The sequence below is a fragment of the Canis lupus genome, chromosome 1, assembly GCF_048164855.1.
Source record: "Canis lupus baileyi chromosome 1, mCanLup2.hap1, whole genome shotgun sequence".
Classification (NCBI taxonomy): domain Eukaryota; kingdom Metazoa; phylum Chordata; class Mammalia; order Carnivora; family Canidae; genus Canis; species Canis lupus.
This window is the reverse complement of record NC_132838.1, coordinates 29,806,272-29,827,420: the sequence shown is the minus strand read 5'-3', so window position 1 is coordinate 29,827,420 and position 21,149 is coordinate 29,806,272. Positions and strand designations below refer to the sequence as shown.

The 21,149-nt window shown below is 39.9% G+C and overlaps 1 protein-coding gene across 14 annotated transcripts in view; it reads left to right on the top strand.

The window, feature by feature from the left end:
• Positions 1-21,149, top strand: part of MAP7 (microtubule associated protein 7) — a 173,333-nt gene that overhangs the window by 140,065 nt on the left and 12,119 nt on the right. For 7 of the 14 annotated variants that reach the window (XM_072825026.1, XM_072825020.1, XM_072824993.1 and 4 more), the window contains 9 exons: positions 4,393-4,506; positions 9,252-9,403; positions 15,432-15,547; positions 15,889-16,172; positions 18,351-18,567; positions 19,931-20,102; positions 20,219-20,320; positions 20,709-20,759; positions 20,862-20,919. In XM_072825026.1, coding sequence (XP_072681127.1) covers positions 4,393-4,506; positions 9,252-9,403; positions 15,432-15,547; positions 15,889-16,172; positions 18,351-18,567; positions 19,931-20,102; positions 20,219-20,320; positions 20,709-20,759; positions 20,862-20,919 — 1,266 coding nt within the window. Of the gene's footprint in view, positions 1-4,392; positions 4,507-9,251; positions 9,404-15,431; positions 15,548-15,888; positions 16,173-18,320; positions 18,568-19,930; positions 20,103-20,218; positions 20,321-20,708; positions 20,760-20,861; positions 20,920-21,149 lie in introns of all 14 variants that reach the window. The other 7 variants (XM_072825035.1, XM_072825021.1, XM_072825007.1 and 4 more) reach the window with 3 other exon arrangements.

The following is a 21,149-nucleotide window of genomic DNA, read 5'->3' as shown; positions in this document are numbered from 1 at the left end:
TTATAAAACTAATAACTAATCTCTTAAAGTAGTAAATGTTGAACAACTTCCTGCTCTTGCTTTTTAACCTTAACTATTCCTTTTTTTTAACTAATATGCCTAAATCATCAATATTAGACATATAGTCAAATTACGTACCTTTTTTCTTTTGCATCTTAGAGAAAAGTATTATGAATTAACATTCCTTTCATAAACAGCTTTTATCTTCAAACCCATTCCTTTAATATGAAATACAGCATATGAGTGCCATTCTTAACAGTTGTCTACTCACCTTTTCTTTGGATTTGAGTGCTTGCTTCGGCAGCACATATACTAAAATTCTTTGGATTTGATCCCTTACTCAGCGTTTTAGTTTCATACTTTTGTGAACCTATGTCTAAAACAAACTACAATTGTGATTTTATGGTACTTTGAAGTCAATCTTACCAACTACCTCCTTCAGTTCCACAGCTGAAATTGGGGTAGTTGGGCAGTAAACTGAACAATTTCCTATCACCCTTCTATGGGACAACAGTAATTTGTCAACTAGCAACAGGAATGTTTAATAGATTCTGAATGATCATATCTGATGGAATATTCTTAATAGGATCTTAGAACTGAGAAAGTTTTACTGGATGGCTCATCTGTTCCAGTTGGGGTAACAGAATTCCAGAGATGATGGACAGAGGTGAAAGACCCAAATTCATGTGTTACAGATTAATTGTTGGAGAAAGGATCTAGCACAGAGATCACCAGCAACTAACCCATGTTGTTGTTGTGCTGCATCCTCTTACCTTCATGGATGTCCTTCCTTAGATCACCCTGACTGTATGCATTCTTGCTTTGAGTGAGGTTAAGGATTAAGGGAAGTTCAACAGCCAGTTCATAGCCAAATCCAGGAAACTGCCCCTTGAATCGTGTGACCTATCAAATCAAATCCTAAGCTGGACTAATAGAGCAAAGGGAGAGCACTAAATTGGGGAGTTCTGCTTCTCTGCCACCTTGTCAAAAGAATTGTGTGAACTACCAGTTCCTGCCTGGGTCTAAAAGACGAGGTCAGGTTTGGCCAGGAAGGAAGATTCAGTTCACCCAAGAGCCTCCCATATGGTCCAGGAAGCAATTTTTTTTTCTTTTTTTAAAGTTAGAACTTTCAGTAGGACAGTGAGATGGCTAGGCCTTTTAATGAGACTAGAAATTCTTCTGAATTTGAACTTCTATAATTTATAAATTTAAGTAACTTAGTTCATTTTCTTTTCTGCTAACTTTATTTTTTTCTGCTATTTTTAAAAGTTGGTTATGCTTTATTAAATTAGGAAGCATCCTTATTGAATTTTAAGTTAGAGGCTTTTACTGGCAATGTATTAAAGAATGTACACCATTTACCAGATTGTCTGGGCTTTCTCAGCCCTCTAGCATAGGCCTTAAAGCTGATATTAAATTGAGGCTCTGATGCTATCAAGGTTGACGTTCAGCTGGAATGCTCTCCTGGTTATTAAAAATACTAAAATATTTCCATACCGTTTGGTAAATACCCACTTTGCTAACATGTGTTTCCCCAGGTCCTCCAGCACTAATGCATGACATCCATGAGCTCTCTGCCTGTGCCCTACTTATTTTTAAATATTTTTATTATCAAACATGAATATAGTGTCACATAGACTGATAAAATGACCCAAGTTAAAGGAAACCTCTGATTACCAAAGGTTTTTATAATTGCTGCAATGGAGAGAATATTGCCACTGGAAATTTTCACATTAAAAATGTGTTTCTTAATATTCTTAAGCTCCTACTTAACCAGATTTTTCTCAAGGAAGAATAAGGAATTTCAAACAACAACAACAAAAAAAAAAAAAAAAGAAAAGAAATGAAGTTGCCTACTGTTTGCTTAAAATTAGTCCATACATTTTTCCCTAGAATCTAGATCATAGGACATGGTGGTAGACCTAAAGCTGCATTCTGCATTCAGGTTCTTTTTGACCTGAGCAGGGGTTTTTGTTCTTGCTTTAATTTGAATTCACTGCCATCATTCTAAAAATGGAATACCTCACACAATATTTGCATTTCCTACTTATGATGAACTATCGGGATCTGGCAGTACTTGCCTGATTTTTGCATGGCACCCATCTGAAACTGAACAGTGATTTCCTGCTTATGGATGACTGTGGTAGTATAAATGTCTATAATGTTTGTTTGCCTCCCCTGGTTCAGATGGTCTATTACAGGAATTTTTAATATCTCATTTTTAAGTGCTTAAGTAGGATCAATACTGTAAGTTGTTTCACAAGAATTAATATCTCTTCCTTCAGAAGCTTATCATCTTAAAATCAGGCCCCTCTAGGTGGGTGGGAGAAAAACAACAAACTAACTCTCCTGTCCTAACCTTTACTAAAATGTTATCTTAAGAAAAAGAGATCTCTCTCTGTCTCTCTCTTATTCAGGTCATAGTAATGAACACAGAAGAAGTAGAAACATGTTCCTTCTGTCAAAATCTTTCATTCACAGTGTCAGCTATAAAACAAATCTCTTCAATTTGCTTCAAACACAAGTCAAAGAGGCAATCTTCATTTGAGGCAAATTCTTTGGTTGATACTTTCAAGACTCACAGAAATAAAAAGTTAACTTCTTAAGCCAGGGCAGAGAAAGGATATGTCTTCTCAATGACAAACCATCTCTGCAGTTGTGAGCCAGTCATCCTACAGAGTTTGTCAAGGAAATAGAGGGTTCCTTTCTTCTTCCCTTTCTCATCTACTTTAAAAAGTATAGTTCTGTTGAAGATTTTCATTTCATCCTCCTCACTCTTCCCCATTGGTTTTATTGTGTGACTATTCTACTTTTAGTGTACATTAAATTCCATTGTTGATGCACACATACACACACTGCCATATTAGAGTGTATAACAGCACTTGTTCTATTGTGCATTCTACTATACAACTATTACTGTATTATATATGTAATTGTATATATACAACACATACATATATATATACATCCTTTTATTTATGTCTGTCAGATAAGATTTCATTTAACTGTGAAGACTCTCCTAATAACAGGAAATCCAATAAATAATTCACTAATTCTTAAATTCACCACAGCCTTGATCAAAATAACCACTTTTTAAAAATGAAGTCAGGTAATTAGGATACTTACTGGAGGTTGGTAGTTCCTTTCAAAAGGAATAGGTATTTCCTGCAAAAACATTTAACATCAACTAATTCCTGTTAACTAAAACTAATCTTTTAGAATTTCAACGTCATTCCTATAAAATACAGCATATAAAATACAGCATATAAATACAGCAATACAGATTATTAGAAGAACAATGGCTCCAGAGGCAAGAATATTTGCACCTGCTGTTTATAGTACAGAGCAGAACTGGCCTTGTCATGTTTAGACAGTTTTAAAGACTTTTATCAGTGACTTAGCGGTGTGCCCTAAAATAGAGATGTATGATTACTTTAGTGATATTTGTAGGATCTTGCAAGCTTTTTTCCTGATATTTTTTGGACAGTAGCTTCTGTATTTTCATGGACCACCACTGGAAGCTAACAATATAAGCAAAGTCATTAATTTATAATTTATAATTTATGGTGGTCTTGCCACCAAGCCCCAGTATAGTTTGGAACTATATTCACTGTATTATCCTAAATCTATTTCCTGGAATCTTCATGCACTCACTAGTAATTTCTAACATTAGGTTTAGATTAGATTTTGGTTTTTCTGTTTAATTTCATCTTGCTTCAGCTTTACCCTTATCTTCCACCAGATTTGTTTACATTGTTGCCAAAACAGGCTTGAGAGAACCTGGCTTACTGAATGGGAAAGTCAAAAGGAAATCAGACAGAACTTTGGATGAGTCCTCTTTCCTTTTATTATATCTAATTTCCCCCAACTGACGAAGTAGCAGTTCATGAACATCTGGCAAAATGTAGTGGAGACCCTTTCAGTCTTTGTTTATATAGACATGCAGTCCTGCATTAAGCTGTCATAGCCTGTGTTGGAGTTGAGTATTCAGGATACTTAGGAAGCCCTTTGGCCGAGGTATGTGCCATTAGATCACTGCCCATCCTGACAAGGGCAGATGGGCACAACTAGACGCCAAACCTGTAGGTGACCTGATGTTTCTGTTTTGTTACTTTTTCACACCGAAAGGAAGGTGGCTAACAAAATCTGCAAACATAAATCTAACATAGAGCCTGTCCCAAACTTAATATCTTAAAGAAAGGCAACATTATGGAATAGCTCCTCCTTTGGGCAAAGTTCCCGTCTCCCAGACCGTATGCTAGCCGTCCTGCTTGGTTGGAGAGCCTCGTCTCTTGAAGGCCTGGGATATGGAAGCAATAAGTTTGATGCTCTTGCACCCTCTTGCCCCAGGAAAGAATTCCTCTAACATCTTGCTTATGTGGTGACGTTTAGCTCGCCGCCTGCAGCTCAGCCCATGGGAGAGCAGCGTTGTTAACAGACTGCTGACGCCCACACACTCGTTCCTGGCCCGAAGTAAAAGCACAGCTGCCTTGTCTGGAGATACAGGTAAAACTGTCAAGGTGGAACTTTCTTGGTGAGGTAAAGTCCAACCTTTTGATGCACATCTGAGCTACCGCTATTCATCTAATCACATCCCGGGCTTTCCCCAGTGTGTTTGCTTCTCTCTCCTTGGGTGCAGTGGCTTTGGAAATGTCTGTTGGTGTTGGTTTCATGCTCCTGGTATTGTTTTCCTTTCACATCTTATCTGGACACCAGATGCCAGGCAGACAAAGGACGCCCCTCCTTGTGATCAGATGGCTTCAGATGCTTCTGGGTTGTTGGTAACATCACCCGAAACACCGACCCCTTCCCCGCCTTTCTTTCTGCCCCTGCATCTGAGCAGATGATCAGAGGTAGACATGATTTAATATTTAATACTAATAGATTGACTTGAGAATACAAGCAAAACCCAGGACAATTTCAGCAAGAGTTTCTTGCTTAAGAGTGGCTGTGGGCTAGCTCCTTCTGCCTGTGCCAGTCTTTCATATGTAATCTAGGAATTAGTACCCTCTCAAATCTCTAGGAGTTGTGGAGAAGGCTAATTACAGTCTTCTTCTTTGTTACATACTTTGAAAATATGGAGAATGTGCCAAGGACTGGTTATTGTAATTAGTTACAACTCCTCTACATTTTTGAAATGCAAAGCATGCCTGAATGAGCCAATTAGTTTAATGAGAAGTTAGCGTAGAGCCTATATCTATCTGGAAAGAAAGATACACATTCAGCTTTTGGCAACATCTCCTTTCACGGTGAGTTGATTCTGTTTTTCCCAAATATCTCTGGGTGCAATTGGTATATCTCTGTAACCAGCCTAGCAGCCCTTGTCTTTGGCACTTAGGAAATTACATCATAAAGTTCCCTTTAAAAATGCTTTGCTTCTGCACGTCTCTTCATGTTAATTCACCCTCTTTGCAAATAATTCTTGATGGTTTTATGATTTTTTTTTTCATCTATGGTGCCCAATGAGCTATTAACAACCCTAATTCTCACAGTACTTCCAGGAGGCAGTTGAAAAAGCAAGTACAGACATTCCTACCACCTGCTTGTGGAAACCAAGGGCAGTGACAATAAGTGACTTATACCAGAGCCACTTAGAATTTTAATCGGTGGATTGGGTCTTAACGTGCCCTCCATCCTGGGTGCCTGGGGTGCTGCTCTGTATAGAGTTATGCATTCAATTAGGTGGACCCCACAGTGTTCTGTGTTTTCTGTGAAGGAACTCTCCTGTCAGCTGTCACATCGCATCTGAGATTTTTCCAGAGGAGAAAGTACCGCTTATTTCAAGATAGTTTATTTTCTGCCTGTGAATGTCCTACTTTTAGAAAAGTCATGGAAGTTCTTCCGCATGTCTAGCTAATTGAAGAAACTGTAAAACTGCTTTCAGTCCTGTATTGTAGGATCCAAATAGTCTAGGGCACTCATGCTTTGGAATCTCCACACTGTACATTGTTTCATATTAATGACTGCCTCGCAGCTGAAAAAGTGTCTGCTGTTGTCATTGTCACCACTAACTTCTGTCAATTCTTTTGCTCCTCCTATAGTCCTTTGCAGCATCCTGTCCTTGTGCCCCACCCATTCTGCTTGCCCATCTTCCCATCTTCCCTCTTCGTTGTTCTACTTAATCAGGGTGCTTTCTACCTGCTCACTGGCTGTTCTTTACTTTGCAACTCTTCCATTCTCCTTTTAACAAATGGACACATTCTTGTAATTTATTTTAGTGTAAAGCAATCCATAGGCCTTTTCTTGAGTTCCCATTCTTATCAATACATTCCTTAGATTATTGTTACCTTATTATTGCATTGACATGGCTTATATTTAACAAACCAAAACTGTTGTTTTCATTTTTTTTCCACTTGAAATTATATATGTAAACATCCTTTACATTCATCTTGTCAAAAACACTGTGTTCACCACTTTTATTTTTCTATCTACTCTCTGCAATCAGTCTTTCTTGTCTTTCCATTTGACTGTTGTCTCTTAAGTTCATCTTATATCCAGTTGCCATTAGCAAAAGGATGACCTACATCCAGAGCCAGAGTTGCAGTAGCAGATCCAAACAGCCATCCTTACTCCTAGGGTGTTTGGTGATTACAGACTCCCAGGACAAGTAATAAGTGCACTTGAAATTTACCTCTCATTTGTGGCCACTGCTTTGCATTGACCTCTCCATGCCCATTTTTAAAATACATTTAAAATACATGTGATTATTAGAGCTTAAGATTAAATGAGTTGATACACATAAAATGTTTAGAGTAGTACCCGCCACATAGTAAGTCATCAATAAATGTTATTAATATTATTATAAGATTTGTATTCTCTATGCTACACTCCAGCCACTTGTATTGCATTATCTTTTCCCTGTACCTTTTCATACAGTTCATTTAGAAGATCTTGAAGAAGTTAAATTAATGCCCACTTGTTACCAAGAGTAGTAGGAAATAGGGATAGTATAGAAGACTTTCTACTGGACACTCCATAGAAGAATTTTCATGTTTAAGAAAACTACTTCGGGATATCAAGAGCACTCTGGAAAAATAAAAATAACTGTGTATTATTGCTCTTATTCTTTCTTCAGAAGGGCAAGATAATCCAAATACATAATTTAAAGGTTTCAGGTTTTTCAGTAGTTGCTGTTCAGAACAACAACCAATTCCATGAGACGTAATGTCCTTAGAAAGAATTTACAGGGTTTGTTACAGGCTGACAGTGTTCCTTGAACAATTAAGTCTGAGGAGTTTTGTACAAACTCCACTAGATAGATTTAAGGATATTGTCTTTCTTTGCTTAATACTACATCAGCGCTGTAATAAAGAATGAACCAGAGCCATGATGAGATTGGCTTACACCCATGATCATCTCAGGAAGTGCTCCATAGATACCCCCAAAATTATTTTCCACTGGAGGGAAGTGAAATCCTATTTCTGTTGTTTTCTTCTTCCTGTCAGACCCTGGCCTCAGAGCAGGACTATGGTTTAGGGTTTCTTGATCCTGGAGCACAAGGTAAATAGCCTCTGGATATGCCCTGGGCAATATGTGTCTCTCCTGGACATTAATCCCACAGAAGTGTCCTGTGCCAGGATGTTACTTTACTTAAATTCATTTGATTGGCTTGGTAGAGTTTTGCATTAATGAACTCTTTCCTATCTGAGAAATGCAAATGCTTTGTTGTGGCACTTGAAAAAAGTTATTTTCAAATAGTTTCCTCTGTGATCACAGGAAGCCAAATGAGACTAGGTTCTCCTTTCTCACAATGAAAGGAATCTTCCTTCCCCATTAAAGTCTAAGGCAAAGACGTAGGTCAACTCCCAAGTAAGATACAAATATTCTTTTAAGGAGGACTGAAGGGGAATGCAAAGTGTTTTAGTTTATCCTGAAGAAATAGAGTTCTGTTTTCAGAGGATTGGAAAAGAGAATGCAATTTCCAGTCCATTCCCTGCCTTGACCATTGAGTGATGACTCAAGATACTGCAAATTGTTTAATAAGAGAGCACGTGAATAAATAAGCAATCTGATCAACTTTCTGTTTGTAGAACAAATCAGAATAACATTTTTTAACTCTATAATTCCAGAATTCCTAATTTGTCTTGCCAACTTTTGAGTTTTTAATTTATTAATAAATACTATTATGCTTAGCTGAAATAATGGTCTTTTCATAAGTTTGCTACAATGGCTATAGGCAGGTAAAGTCATTTTATAACATCATCCAAGCACATCGTATTCTCAGGAGTCATGTTTCATTATCTTATTTTTTTGCTGGAGAACAAGATTTCTGGGTGAGATCTGAAAGTGAACCTTGGAACCTTAGTAACCATACTTTTGATACATATGTAGTGTTATAGGAACTTCCTTAAACCCATTTTTTGCTTGAAATCACTTGATAAATCACTTGATTAATGACAGTGTTCCTGTGAAACTGAATAGTCAGAAAGGGTGATTTTTTTTCAAAAATATCCCAACCTGAGTAAAACAGTAAAAGCTATTCCATGATTCAACTTTGTTTTTGGCAGTTTTAACATATGTGTGTCCTCATCACCATTTTAAATGATTACATCCTATATCCTCATATGTTCTTCTGCTTGTTATAGACCATCAAATGCCTTGGCTTTTGGGAAAACCCAGAAGCCATGCATCTGATTTGGCTTTAAATAGACAAAACATTTACAGAATTTATTTCTGGAAATTATTAGTTATCCTTGTAACAAGTTGTAACACCTAGTAAGACTTGATTGTTTAACATTATAAAAATTCTGTTGCTTTTTTCCACTGGCTGTTGAACTTTACACCTGAAATAGTTGGAGTACATCTTGTTTGCCTGCTTGCTTGCTTCCTGTATCTCCACCTTTTACTCCATCTTAAAGCTAATTAGGAAAAATCTGATTATAAACAGTCCTTATATAAAAATGATCTGTCACTAATGTGTTTTCCCAGAACCATCAGTTCATAGCAATATAAGGCCATTGCTTTCCTTAATTATGAGACTCTATCTGTATCTTTAATCTCTATTTAAATAGCCCAATAACTTACATAGCCTAGGGTTTTCATTTGGACATGGCTTCTTTTTGGACACACTGTAAACTGATAGGACTGTGAGGAGAGCTGAATATGATGGTTCTGGGCACCTTTAGGTAATAACTTCTTCTCCCTACTTTTTTCTCTATTTCTGCTTTGCTCCTTTTCCTGAACCTGCTTTTGGCTTTCCTTCAACTGCTCCTCTGGCACTCTTGTGTATAAAACAATCACCTACACCCTAGTTATCCCCATTTGTCCTCGTTCAGCATCTTGCGGCCCCATCAACATCATGCCCTACAAAGCTGCACACTCTAGAAATCTGATGGATCGACCAAAATTCTTGATAACACCACCGGAGGGCTCTGCGAGAAGGAGGACTGTTCATGGCACAGCGGTGAGTAGCCGTTGGGAGCAGCCAGGCAAGTCTGCTGTGTCTGTGCAGAGTGAACACCACCCCAAGGTGCGGTGTGGGTGTCAGAGTGGGAGGTGCCCACACCTGGACAGTAGTGTCCTCATGCTTCCTCTCCACTTGGGAGTTTGGCTCCCCCTAAAAATGTGAATCTGAGGATGAAAACTATTCTTTATTCAAGTGTGTGCATGCGGCAAGTGTCGTGACAGCACACTTTTACATTTTTGAAAGTAAGAAAGTCTTTGAAGGGGAAGTGGGCCTGGACTGCTGCCTCTGCATTTTATTAAACCATATCTAAAAGCTGGCTGAACTCTAAATGTGGTTCAACAAAAAGCAAAATAAAGAGTTTTCATCTGTTTAGCTAATCCCCATCAGGGCCCACATTTACAATATAGTAACAGTGTATTTTGAAAACACTAGCAATTTGCTAAGTAACTAATACTTGAAAGGCAACTGGGCTGTTTTATAGACTCAAATTTTGCAAATGAAGAATATAATTTGTACTTGTAATTACTGGCAAGGTGGCTGAGCTAACATTAATTTTCACCTATAATTAATTTCCTGCCGTAAATGCAATGAGGTAATTTGTATGTCTCCAAGAATCTTTCTTCCTCAAACTGTATGTTATTTAGTAGCCATTGAAAGAAGTAGACATTGCCCTGTGATGGTCAGGCATTGTACTTACTCCTAAAGGACCCCCCAGCCAACTGGAAGATCTCATTGCCTCTCTCCCATGGTAACACTATGACCTATTTAATGAAAGGCTGAACAATTTTATTTTCAGTCTTAACTTCCCAGAGCAGTTGAGATTTATGAAGCTGATGGATGCTTCAAAGGATTTTGCTTAGATGTTTGAGGATAATTTGAAGGTTGTGAGAGCTTGATGGCTTTGCCTACAGGCAGTTTTCTTCCAAGGCCCAGGCTTTCAGGAATCAGTTTAATTCCTGATTGAGTCAGACATCCAGGCCCACAAGGAATTCTTGCAGGTGAGACTTGGAGGTGAAACTACCTTTGGTATCTGGGTAGTTGCTCATCATTAGCACATCAGTGCTTCACAGTGCCTAGCTATGGATGAGAACTAATAGAAGAATTTTGCCCCCAAAGGTTAGGTACTTATTGAAGAGGTAAAAACACTGAGCAAAGGAAAAACATCTTGTTGTGGATAAAAGGTCAACCTGATGTGCCAGGAGGGAAGAATGAAAGTTGACCCTTGGCCAACAGATTAAAGGAGAGGGATTCTCATCATACCATCCAAAAGCTCCACTTTCTCACCCATTTTAATTTTTTTAATGCCTTCCCCTTTCTATATTTGATTTATTGGTTATCTTTTCAGCTCTTTACATGCAAACATTTAGGCAAATACCTATATCCAGAAAGTGACTCACAAGTCTTTTATACCCCAGAGCTCCCTTATGGAATTCAGTTGAACAATCAGCAACATGTGGTCATGGAGCACTTGAAAAGTGGTTAGTGGAAAGAAAAGAAAAGAAAAGTGGCTAGTGAGAATGACAAACAGAATTTTAAATTTAATTTTCTTTTTAAAGATGATTATAGTAAAGGAAACATATAACAAATTCACCATCTTAATTGTTTTTAAGTGTCATTTCAGTAGTGGTATGTATATTCATGTTGTGCAGCCTGTCCCCAGAACTAATTAAATCTTGCAAAATTGAACTGTGCCCAGTGGACAACTCCCCATTTCCTCCTCTCCCACCCCTGACAAGCCACCATTTTACTTTGTTTCTATGAATTTGACTGCTTTAGATACTTCATATAAATGGAGTCACAAAAAATAAATAAATAAAAAAAATAAATGGAGTCACACGGCATTTGTCTTTTTGTAACTGGCTTATTTCACTTTGCATAATGTCCTTCAGATCTGTCCATCCATGTTTTAGCATGTGACAGGATTTCTTTCCTTCCCAAGGCTAATAATATCCCGTTGTATGTATGTATACACATACATACAAACACACACATGTACACATACACCACATTTTGTAAAGCCATTCATCTGCTGATGGACATTTGAGTTGCTTCTGCCTCTTGACTACTATGAATAGCACTGCTATATACATGGGTAGCAAATATCTTTTCAAGATCCTGCCTTCAATTCTTTGGGATACATATATATACATCAAGAAGTGAGATTGGATTTTGTGGCAATTCTATTTCTAATAATTTAAGGAGCTGCCATACTGTTTTCCATGGCAACTGCACCATTTTATTTACATTCCCACCAGCAGTGCAGAAGGGTTCCAATTCTTCCATATCTTCACCAACACTTGTTATTTTCTGGGGTTTTGTTTGTTTTTCTAGCAGCCATCTGAATGGTATGAGGTACTATCTCATGGTGGTTTTCATTTGCATTTCTCTAATGATCCATGACATTGAGCATTTTTATATGCTTGTTGGCCATTTACATATCTTTTTTGAAGAAATACCTATTCAAGTCCTTTGCTCATTTTTTAATCTTATTCTTTCATTTATTTAACCTTTAATTTTTTATTGAGTTGTAGGATATTTACACATTCTGGATATTACATACTCTGCATATTAATCTCTTATCAGATATATGATTTGTAGATATTTCTCTCATTCTGTAGTTTACCTTTTTACTCTGTTGATTGTGTACTTTGATGCATAATAGTTTTTAAGTTTGATATAATCCCATTTATCTATTTTTGCTTTTGTTGCCTGTGCTTCAGGTGTCATATCCAAGAAATCAGTATCAAATCCAATGTCATGAAGCTTCCCCTATTTTCTTGCAGGAATTTTATAGTTTTAAACAGTGTTATATTTAGGTCTTTAATCCATCTTGAGTTAGTTTTTGTATACGGTGTAAGGTAAGGGTCCAAGTACATTCTTTGGCACGTGAATATCCAATCTTCCCAGCAACATTTGTTGAAGAGACTATCTTTTCCCCATTGAGTCATCTTGGCACCCTTATTGAGGATCTTTTGACCATGTACACAAGGATTTATTTCTAGGCCCTGTACTCCATTGGTCTACATGTCTCTCTTTGTGTCAGTACCACACAGTTTTGATTACTAAAGCTTTGTGATATCTTTTGAAATCAGGAAGTGGAAGGTCTCTTTTTTCTTTGTTTTCAAGATTATTTTATCTATTCAGGGTTCCTTGAGGTTCCATTTAAATTTAGGGTGAATTTTTATATTTCTGCAAAAAAATGACGATAGATTTTGATAGGGGTTGCTTTGACTCTGTGGATCATTTTGGGTAGTACTGACATTTTAACAGTAAGTCTTCTAATCTGTGAACACAGAATATCTTCCCATTGTTTTCTTTCATTTCTTTTAGCAATGTGTTTTAGTTTTTAGTGTACAAGTCTTCTGCCTTCTTGGTTAAGTTTATTCCTAAGGGTTTAATTCTTTTTGATACTATTATAAATACAATTGTTTTCATATTTTTTTCAACTTAATTTTAGTTAATCTAGATTAATTAAATCTAGATCTAAACTCAAATGACCAAATGTGGCTAGTGGCTAGCATACACAGATGTAGAACATTTCTGTCATCATAGAAAGTTCTATTGGACAGCAGTACCTTGAAGTATCTGTCTCTATTCTCTCTCTTGAAAGTTATTTGTATCCTAAACCTAACTCTAATTGTAAAATAAAAGTCTTTGTCCTAAGTTGTCCGTTGACATGTGCATTTTGCTATGTGTCTTCCACAGTAGTCTTTTGGAAAATATTAATAGGAAAGATTATTGTACAGAGTGCTGGCTGTTAGATCTGGATGAGGATGAGGAATGCCTTTACATGTGTGGTACCCAAATACGTGAATGGGTTACAAACCACTGAAAAGACGTCTAAAAGAACTAAGAGGGTAAAACCATCTACCTGCCTGAGAGGATGTTGTCTCAAGTACTGAACATGTTTCTAAACTTTTCTTTGCCTATTTCTCTATCCCTATAAGATGATTAAGGGGAGGGCAGTTTTAGGAAAGAAAGAACTGGTTCAATGGCACTTTATTTTTTAATCCAAAAAGAAAGATTATACAGTTCTTTGTAGGTTCATTCCCACAGTGCCTGTCTTATCAAGACACAGATGATGAAATTCATCCCCGTATCCTCCACGTCACAAATTACTCTTCCTGATTTATTTTCTCATTCAGATCTCTCCTTACTTTGACTTCAGCCAAATTAAAATGTTTTTGAGAAAAAGGAAAAAACAACTACTTGGAGTACATAACCCCAACTTCCCCTGGAAGAGTTCTGAGCCTTCCACTCTGACATAATTGTCAGAGGCATAAATGCCACCCAATATACCTGCCAGAAGGGTCCCATGTGCTGGCTGCCACTTCTGCTACCCAAGAACAATAGCTGTATTCTGAGGCCCTACCTCCAGCCTTCTGGGACCAGAAATGGGGGCAAAGGCCGGTCATGCAGCCACAAGTGATAGGGAGCTGGCACATATCTTGTAACGCTCTTTCCTGCCCCAGTCTTTATTTCATTTAGAAATTCTGGGAAGACATTGAATTTTTTTTATTTGTATATTTTTTAGTGGAGTTCGATTTGCCAACATATAGTATAACGTACAGTGCTCATCCCGTCAAGTGCCCCTCTGAGTGCCCTTCACCCAGGGGAAGACATTGAATATTATTTGATATTCATATTACACACACACATACACACCCCTATAGCCCAGTCTATCAACTAGGCTGTTACTAAGAAAAGTGGAGAGAAACAATGAGAAGGGATACTGAAGGGGAACAGGAGTGGGGAAAGGAAGGAAGAGGGGAATTGATGCTTGCACCAGGCAGAAAGGAGAGAGAAAAAGGTACACTCCAGTGTATGGGCCCTGCAGCTAGATACAACAAAGTTCTGTCCCTTCCCTTGTACTCTCAGTCTGCTCTCCTGGGAGGGTCCCACAGAGCAAAGTGCTGACAGGTGCTCACACGGGGGCTTCCAGCCAGTATCCAGTCCTGTCCCAGAACATTGTTGGCAAGTTTCAGATACTTAGAATGAGTCTTTCTTGCTCTGTGCATTTTTGTGTTTGGGGGTTGTTTTTTTGTTTTTGTCTTTTTGTTTTGGTTGACTATAGCTTACCAGACACTTCTGGGTTTCCCTTTGCTCGTTTTGACTTAGCAAAGGTATCACCTGTCTGGCTGAATTTCTAGTATGCAGTTAGAAAAGGAAGGATTTATTTATTTATTTATTTATTTATTTATTTATTTATTTATTTTTTATGATAGTCATCACAGAGAGACAGAGGCAGAGACATAGGCAGAGGGAGAAGCAGGCTCCATGCAGGGAGCCTGACGTGAGATTCGATCCTGGGTCTCCAGGATCGCGCCCTGGACCAAAGGCAGGCGCTAAACCGCTGCGCCACCCAGGGATCCCAGGAGGGATGTTTTGACACACTCTCCCATTTCAGTTTTATCCTTAAGATTAAAAAGAGCTAAAATTCTTCACCTTGAACCTGATTTTTCCTTTAAGAGCAAAAGGACATTAGATGAGAAAGAAATTATTTATATAGTATCAGTATAAAGGGAAAAAAATGAATTAATGTCTGATATAGCAGATATGTTAAGATTTAAAAAAAAAAAAAAAAAGACTGAGTATGGTATGTTCCAACATAGAAAAAAAAGAAAAAATGCTAAAGAATTAAAATGGGGGAGAAATGGGGAAATGGAAGGACTTTTATTTTGATATTTGTGTGAACTAAAGACAGTGAGAGATTTTTGCCCCAGGTGATTGTAGATACAGAGTACAGGTGCTTTCTAAGAGTATACATATATATTTCTTTAGCAAATGTAACTCCAGATCAGACATCCAGAACTTTATTAATTAGTGTCAGATGGCGTTAATTCAGTTATAATGTTCAGGTTTAAGCTAACAAGGGCTTTTGTGGGAGTGGAATGGATATCAATGACAAAGGTTGGAAAATTTCCAAAAAGTCACTCAGTGGGTTGTAGCTCCACTCCTGAATATACTGTTAATGGGATTGTCCCACTCATATCAAAATCTAATCATTGTGTTTCTTGGAACTTAGGGCTATAAAAGAGAGAAGGAGAGAGAAAACCTACCGATCCACCCCACATCTGCTATTCGGAGGGCTGTATCTCCATCTCATCCCAAAGCAAGATCACCAGCTCCCTCCCGACTCTGGTAAGCAAAATTTAAGAGGTTGTCTGGGTTGCCATGCTGAAGAATTTGTAGCTTCTCTTCTCTGAAAGCAAACTATTCTCTCCATGGTGTCTAGTATTGTTTAGGGAATAACATTTTTCCTTGTAGGAAAGAAAAAAGGAAATGGGAATGAGTCTCTAAAGTGAATATTTCTGTGTTTGCCACATAAAAAACAAATACACCAGTTCAGTATCTCTTCATTTCTTCACCTTACTGGTGCTGGTGTTCTAGGACTGTCAAGTGGTAGAGGAGTGGGGGAAGGAAGGTTCTGGCAAGCCTGCTCTGATGGCTCCTATTCTCTTTCCCCTGTTTATTGCCCCTAGGCTTCCATCCAAATCCTTTCCGCATCTGCCTGGCACACCCAGACCAACCTCCTCCTTGCCTTCTGGATCAGTCAAAGTTGCCCCTGCCCAGGTCCGGCCCCCATCCCCTGGCAACATCCGCCCTGTCAAGCGAGAAGTCAGAGTGGAACCTGAGAGGAAAGACTCTGAGAAGGAGCCCCCAAAAGTTGTCAATGAGCCATCACTTAAGAGCAGGGCACCTTTAGTGAAGGTGGAAGAAGCCACAGCTGAAGAGGGGTCACCTCCCGAGCCAGAGGCTGCTCCTGGTAAGATTCAGCTGACTTGTGATGAGGTGTGGGTTGCTTGCTCTTCTTTGGGGGACTTGGAAATTTTACTCCAAGGTTAATTTTGGGAACTTTTCCTACGTGAGATTTTCTTACAAATAAAGAAAGAAACATCCAATCAAAAGCCACAGCAGGGCAGCCCGGGTGGCTTAGCGGTTTGGCGCCGCCTTCAGGTCCAGGACGTGATCCTGGAGACTCAGGATCGAGTCCCACATCGGGCTCCCTGCACGGAGCCTGCTTCTCCTCTGCCTGCCTCTCTCTCTCTCTCTCTCTCATGAATAAATAAATAAAATCTTTAAAAAAAGGTTTAAAACAAAAAGCCACAGCATATTCATTCAGGTATGATTTATGATTCCTTTTATTGGCCGAGTCCTTTTTTTCACAAAATGTGGTGTTCAGAGCACTTGCATCAGAATTACTTTGTATTAGTTATCTATTGCTGTGTAACAGATCTTAAAATTTTGGAGCTATAACAAATTATGACATTGCACAGATTCTTGGGGCAGGAGTTTGGAAGCAGTTTATCTGGGTTGTTGGAATATGGTGCACACACAATGGCTGAGCTCCATTTCATGGCACATGAACCTCTCCATAGAGTTGCTTGATGTCCTCACAGTCTGTCTGCTGGACTTGGCTTGCTGGCTTTCCCTCAGAGACTGTGATTTGAAAGAGAACATCACAAAGAATGCACACTTTTTATGCCTAGGCCCAGAAATCCTATACACAGAAGTCACAATTTCTGTCGTATTTTATTCATTAGATGCAAGTGACTAGATTCACCTCACACTCAATTGAAGGGGATTGGTCTCCTCCTTTTAGAGGAAAGATCTTCAAAAAGTTTATGGAAATATTTTTAATTTACCACTTCTACAATGTTTCAAAGGACAAAGTGCTGGCCCTATATTAGTCCTACTGAATCCAAGTATGTGGTGGATCCAGGAACTCTGAAAGACAGTAAGCTCATCAATCAGTTCCTCTGCAGGATTGCCAGATAAAATACAGAATGGCCAGTTTATCCTATGCATACTGGAGTTTAAGGACCGCTGGCTAGCCTCTCTGGCCCTTGACAGAGGTCAGAATTCGTTTCAAAAGACCCAGTAGATCTCATCTCTGCCAGGCTAAACCAGGTGCTATTTAGAAGTTTAGAAATCCTTGGAACTAGGAATTCAGTATTTTTTGTTGAAAACTGTCTTCATTCAAAAGTTTTCTCCTTAAGACTTAATTTGAAATTGGGGGTAGGGGTAACAAAGAATAGATAACAAGACAAGTGAAAGCGTTGTTAGATAGTAGAAGAGTCCAGTCCTTATTTGCATGGAAAGGGAGAGAAGGGAAAGGCCAAAAAGTGTCCTGGAGGCAAAGAAAAATACCTAATCATGAGGATTAAAGGAAAATGTTAATCATGAAAGGAGGGTCTAGAATACCAGAGATCACACCTCACAGTGGAGCATCTCTGTGGGACTCCTAGAATGGCTCTCTAGGCCATTTCCTGAATGTGGATAAGGTCAAAGACTTGTGCTCCCATCTTACACTTGGCATCAGGATGGACAGTGGAGGCCCAAATGGGTAAGGAATGAATACGAGAGCCAGGTCCTAAAGAGGCCCTTGGGTCCTCCCACCTCAGACCTGGAGACAGCTCTAGGCAGTCAAAAAAAGACTCCATCTTCATAGGGTATCATCTTCCCAGCCTGCATCTGGGCTTGTGGCAGGGATGCAGAGGATGGTCAATGAAAGGCTTTGGTCTGCTAGTAATAAATAGTCACTAAAGAGAAGGAATTTTTTTAATGTAATGAGAGGCAAATGGAAGATCTCATCTTCTTTTTGCTCAGAGTAGAACTTCCCACAGAACCTAACGTGAGGCTCTATACTGAGTACACATTCGATATATGTTGTTAACTGATTAACTTGTATGAAAATAAGACTTGGTGACAGAGTGTCAGCTTTGTTGGATGTCTCACTTACACACATGCCTTTTTGTTATCTGTTGCTTGGTTACAAATAGAATACAGTGAAACCATGAGAACACACAGTAATAAACATTCCCTTTTCTCTTATAATGATGAATTCTAGGCCTGGGGTGTGGGGAATTGGGGAATGCTAGTTTTTGTTTTGTTCTTTGGGTTTTGTTTCCAGTTGATTTTCTCCTTGTACCTGTTTGTACAGCTGCTCCGGCCCCGGCCCCCACTCCAGCACCGGTCCCAGCCCCAGCATCAGTCCCAGCCTCGCCATCCACTGTGACTGCCAGCGCTTCCCCCAAGACCTCCGCAGGCACCACCGACCCAGAAGAGGCCACGAGGCTGCTAGCTGAGAAGAGGCGGCTGGCCCGCGAGCAGAGGGAGAAGGAGGAAAGGGAGAAGAGAGAGCAGGAAGAACTGGAAAGGTAAAGCAGTGACTTTGCTCAGTGAGCAGTGACATCCTAGGGATCCCTTAGATCACGTGTTCAGTCTGACAGACAAAGTGGTGGTAGTGATGAAGGTGAAGGGATTAGCTGCTTCAGAATCAGGCCTCTGACCACTAAGTGGTTTTTTTTTAAAACATCACATTTTCTTACTAAAATGACAGTACAACAACCTTGATAGAGAAATGTTTAAAGAAAAAAAAATCCATAATCTTACCAGTTTTCAATAATTGGCAAAGAGGGTTCTGGGTAATCCTTTCCAGTCTCCAGTGTGAGGGTTTGTTTACATACGTAAATATGTATACATGCATCTATTTATATAATTATAACCACAATAGAGGTGTAATTGTACAGTCTGATTTTTTTTACTGAACATATTCCTAATCTCCATATTTCCTCATTATCTAACAATCATTTTATTTATTTTTTTTAAATTTTTATTCATTTATGATAGTCATACAGAGAGAGAGAGAGAGAGAGAGAGAGAGGCAGAGACATAGGCAGAGGGAGAAGCAGGCTCCATGCACAGGGAGCCCGACGTGGGATTTGATCCTGGGTCTCCAGGATCGCGCCCTGGGCCAAAGGCAGGAGCCAAACCGCTGCGCCACCCAGGGATCCCTCTAACAATCATTTTAAAGCTGCATAATAAAAGCTCCTGTTTTCTTCCAGATAGAACTCTTCAGAGGAAGTTGCTGGGTGAGATAGTTAAGCACCCCAGATTGCCTGCTAGGCAGGATGATAGGGACAGCTGGCTTCACTGGCCTCCTTCTGAGGCTAATAAAACCAATGTCAAGGACATTGTTCTTCAAACAAGCAGAACTGCACTTTGAGGGAGGATTGCATCCCCACTCCCACCCCCTGCCCCCTGAACTGCTAAGGGATCTTGGACACACCTACCCTTGATCCCAGCAGGGAGCTTACATGGTCCATCTTCCTCCTGTCCTGTAACAAAACTGTGACCTTTATTAATTTACAAAGATTACCTGGGGGGAAGGGGGTTCAGATTTATTACTAAAATGCCCCATTATGGAATTAAACAAGTCTCAGCCTTTACAGATAGTTCGTTGCACACCCTTTCACAAAACGAACTCTCCTCAGAATATTAGTGGTTGCATTTTCCTTCCGTGTACCACGAGGCGATGCAAGGCTTGGAAAACCAGGAGGAAGAACAGAGGATGGCTTCACATTTGGCCCTTGAACCACGCTGAGTGTGTCCCGAAGATTTTCCTGCCAGCCCTCAGAGCACACTGCCCGGGGCCCCAACCACAACTCTAGCCTCTCCTCAGGGAGCACCCCCCCCCCCCCCGCCCCAGTATATCTCAGCCACGTTTGTATTTTTTTCCAGACAAAAGAGAGAGGAGCTGGCGCAGAAGGTGGCGGAGGAGCGGGCGCGGCGCGAGGAGGAGTCCCGCCGGCTCGAGGCGGAGCAGGCCAGGGAGAGGGAAGAGCAGCTGCGGCGGCAGGCGGAGGAGCGGGAGCGGCGCGAGCGGGAGGACCAGGAGCGCGCCCAGAAGCAGGTGGGGGCCCCGGGCCGCGGAGGGGAAGAAGTGCCCGCGCGCGCCCCGTGCGCCAGGCGGATGCGGGGTGCCGCAGCCCTGCTGGCCGGATGCACAGGCCCACTTCTTATTTCCAGAAGGAAGAAGAAGCTCGCCTTCGTGAGGAAGCGGAGAAGGCTCGGCAGGAGCGGGAGAAGCACTTCCAGAGAGAAGAGCAGGAGCGCCTGGAAAGAAAAAAGGTGACGCGAGCCTCGAACAGAAGCCCGGGATGCTGTTCCCATTCTTCCCCAGCCCTGACGCCCCAGGACCAGGAGAGGAGCTCACTGCTCTCAGAAAGCAAGTGCATGCTGCCCATTCCAGATCCACCAGACTAGCTCTCAGGATGCATCATCTCCTCCAAAGAAATCAGTTTTCATAGTACGGCCCTCACCAAAAACACTTTCTTCCACTTGGTGAGGCTTAAGGCAGTTCAGCTTGACGTGAATAATGCCTGTTAAGATGAAGCAGTGGTTGTTACACTTACCCAAAGTAACAGACGTGTTTGAGTGACCCATTTACTTAGTGAAAGTGCCAGGCTAGCCTTCTTTCCATATCTGACTCCTTTGCTCAATTCTCCCTTTCTTGTAGCGACTTGAGGAGATTATGAAAAGAACCAGGCGAACAGAAGCTACAGATAAGGTACTGAGGTGGACATTTTAAAACAGTTCTTAGTAATTTATTTTTCCTTTACTTTCTCTTGTAACTTTAAGATTTAAATTTTTTTTCTTTCTTTTTATGTAGAAAACCATTGATCAGAGAAATGGAGATATAACCAAGGGAGCTCTCACTGGAGGAACAGGTATTTACTTCAGTGAATTCAAATATATTCAAATATAGAATTTTTGGATTCACTCTCTGGAGATCAAGATATTCATTGATTGAGAAGAAAAAGTACTCATTGACTTACAGAAGCTTAGGTGTGTGTCATCTAGTCCATAGATTTTCCCCTTATGTAAAACTCTCCCATTTCTGGCAGATATTTTTTCACATTTGTTTGTACTCTAATAGTGTACTTAATATTTTAAGTCA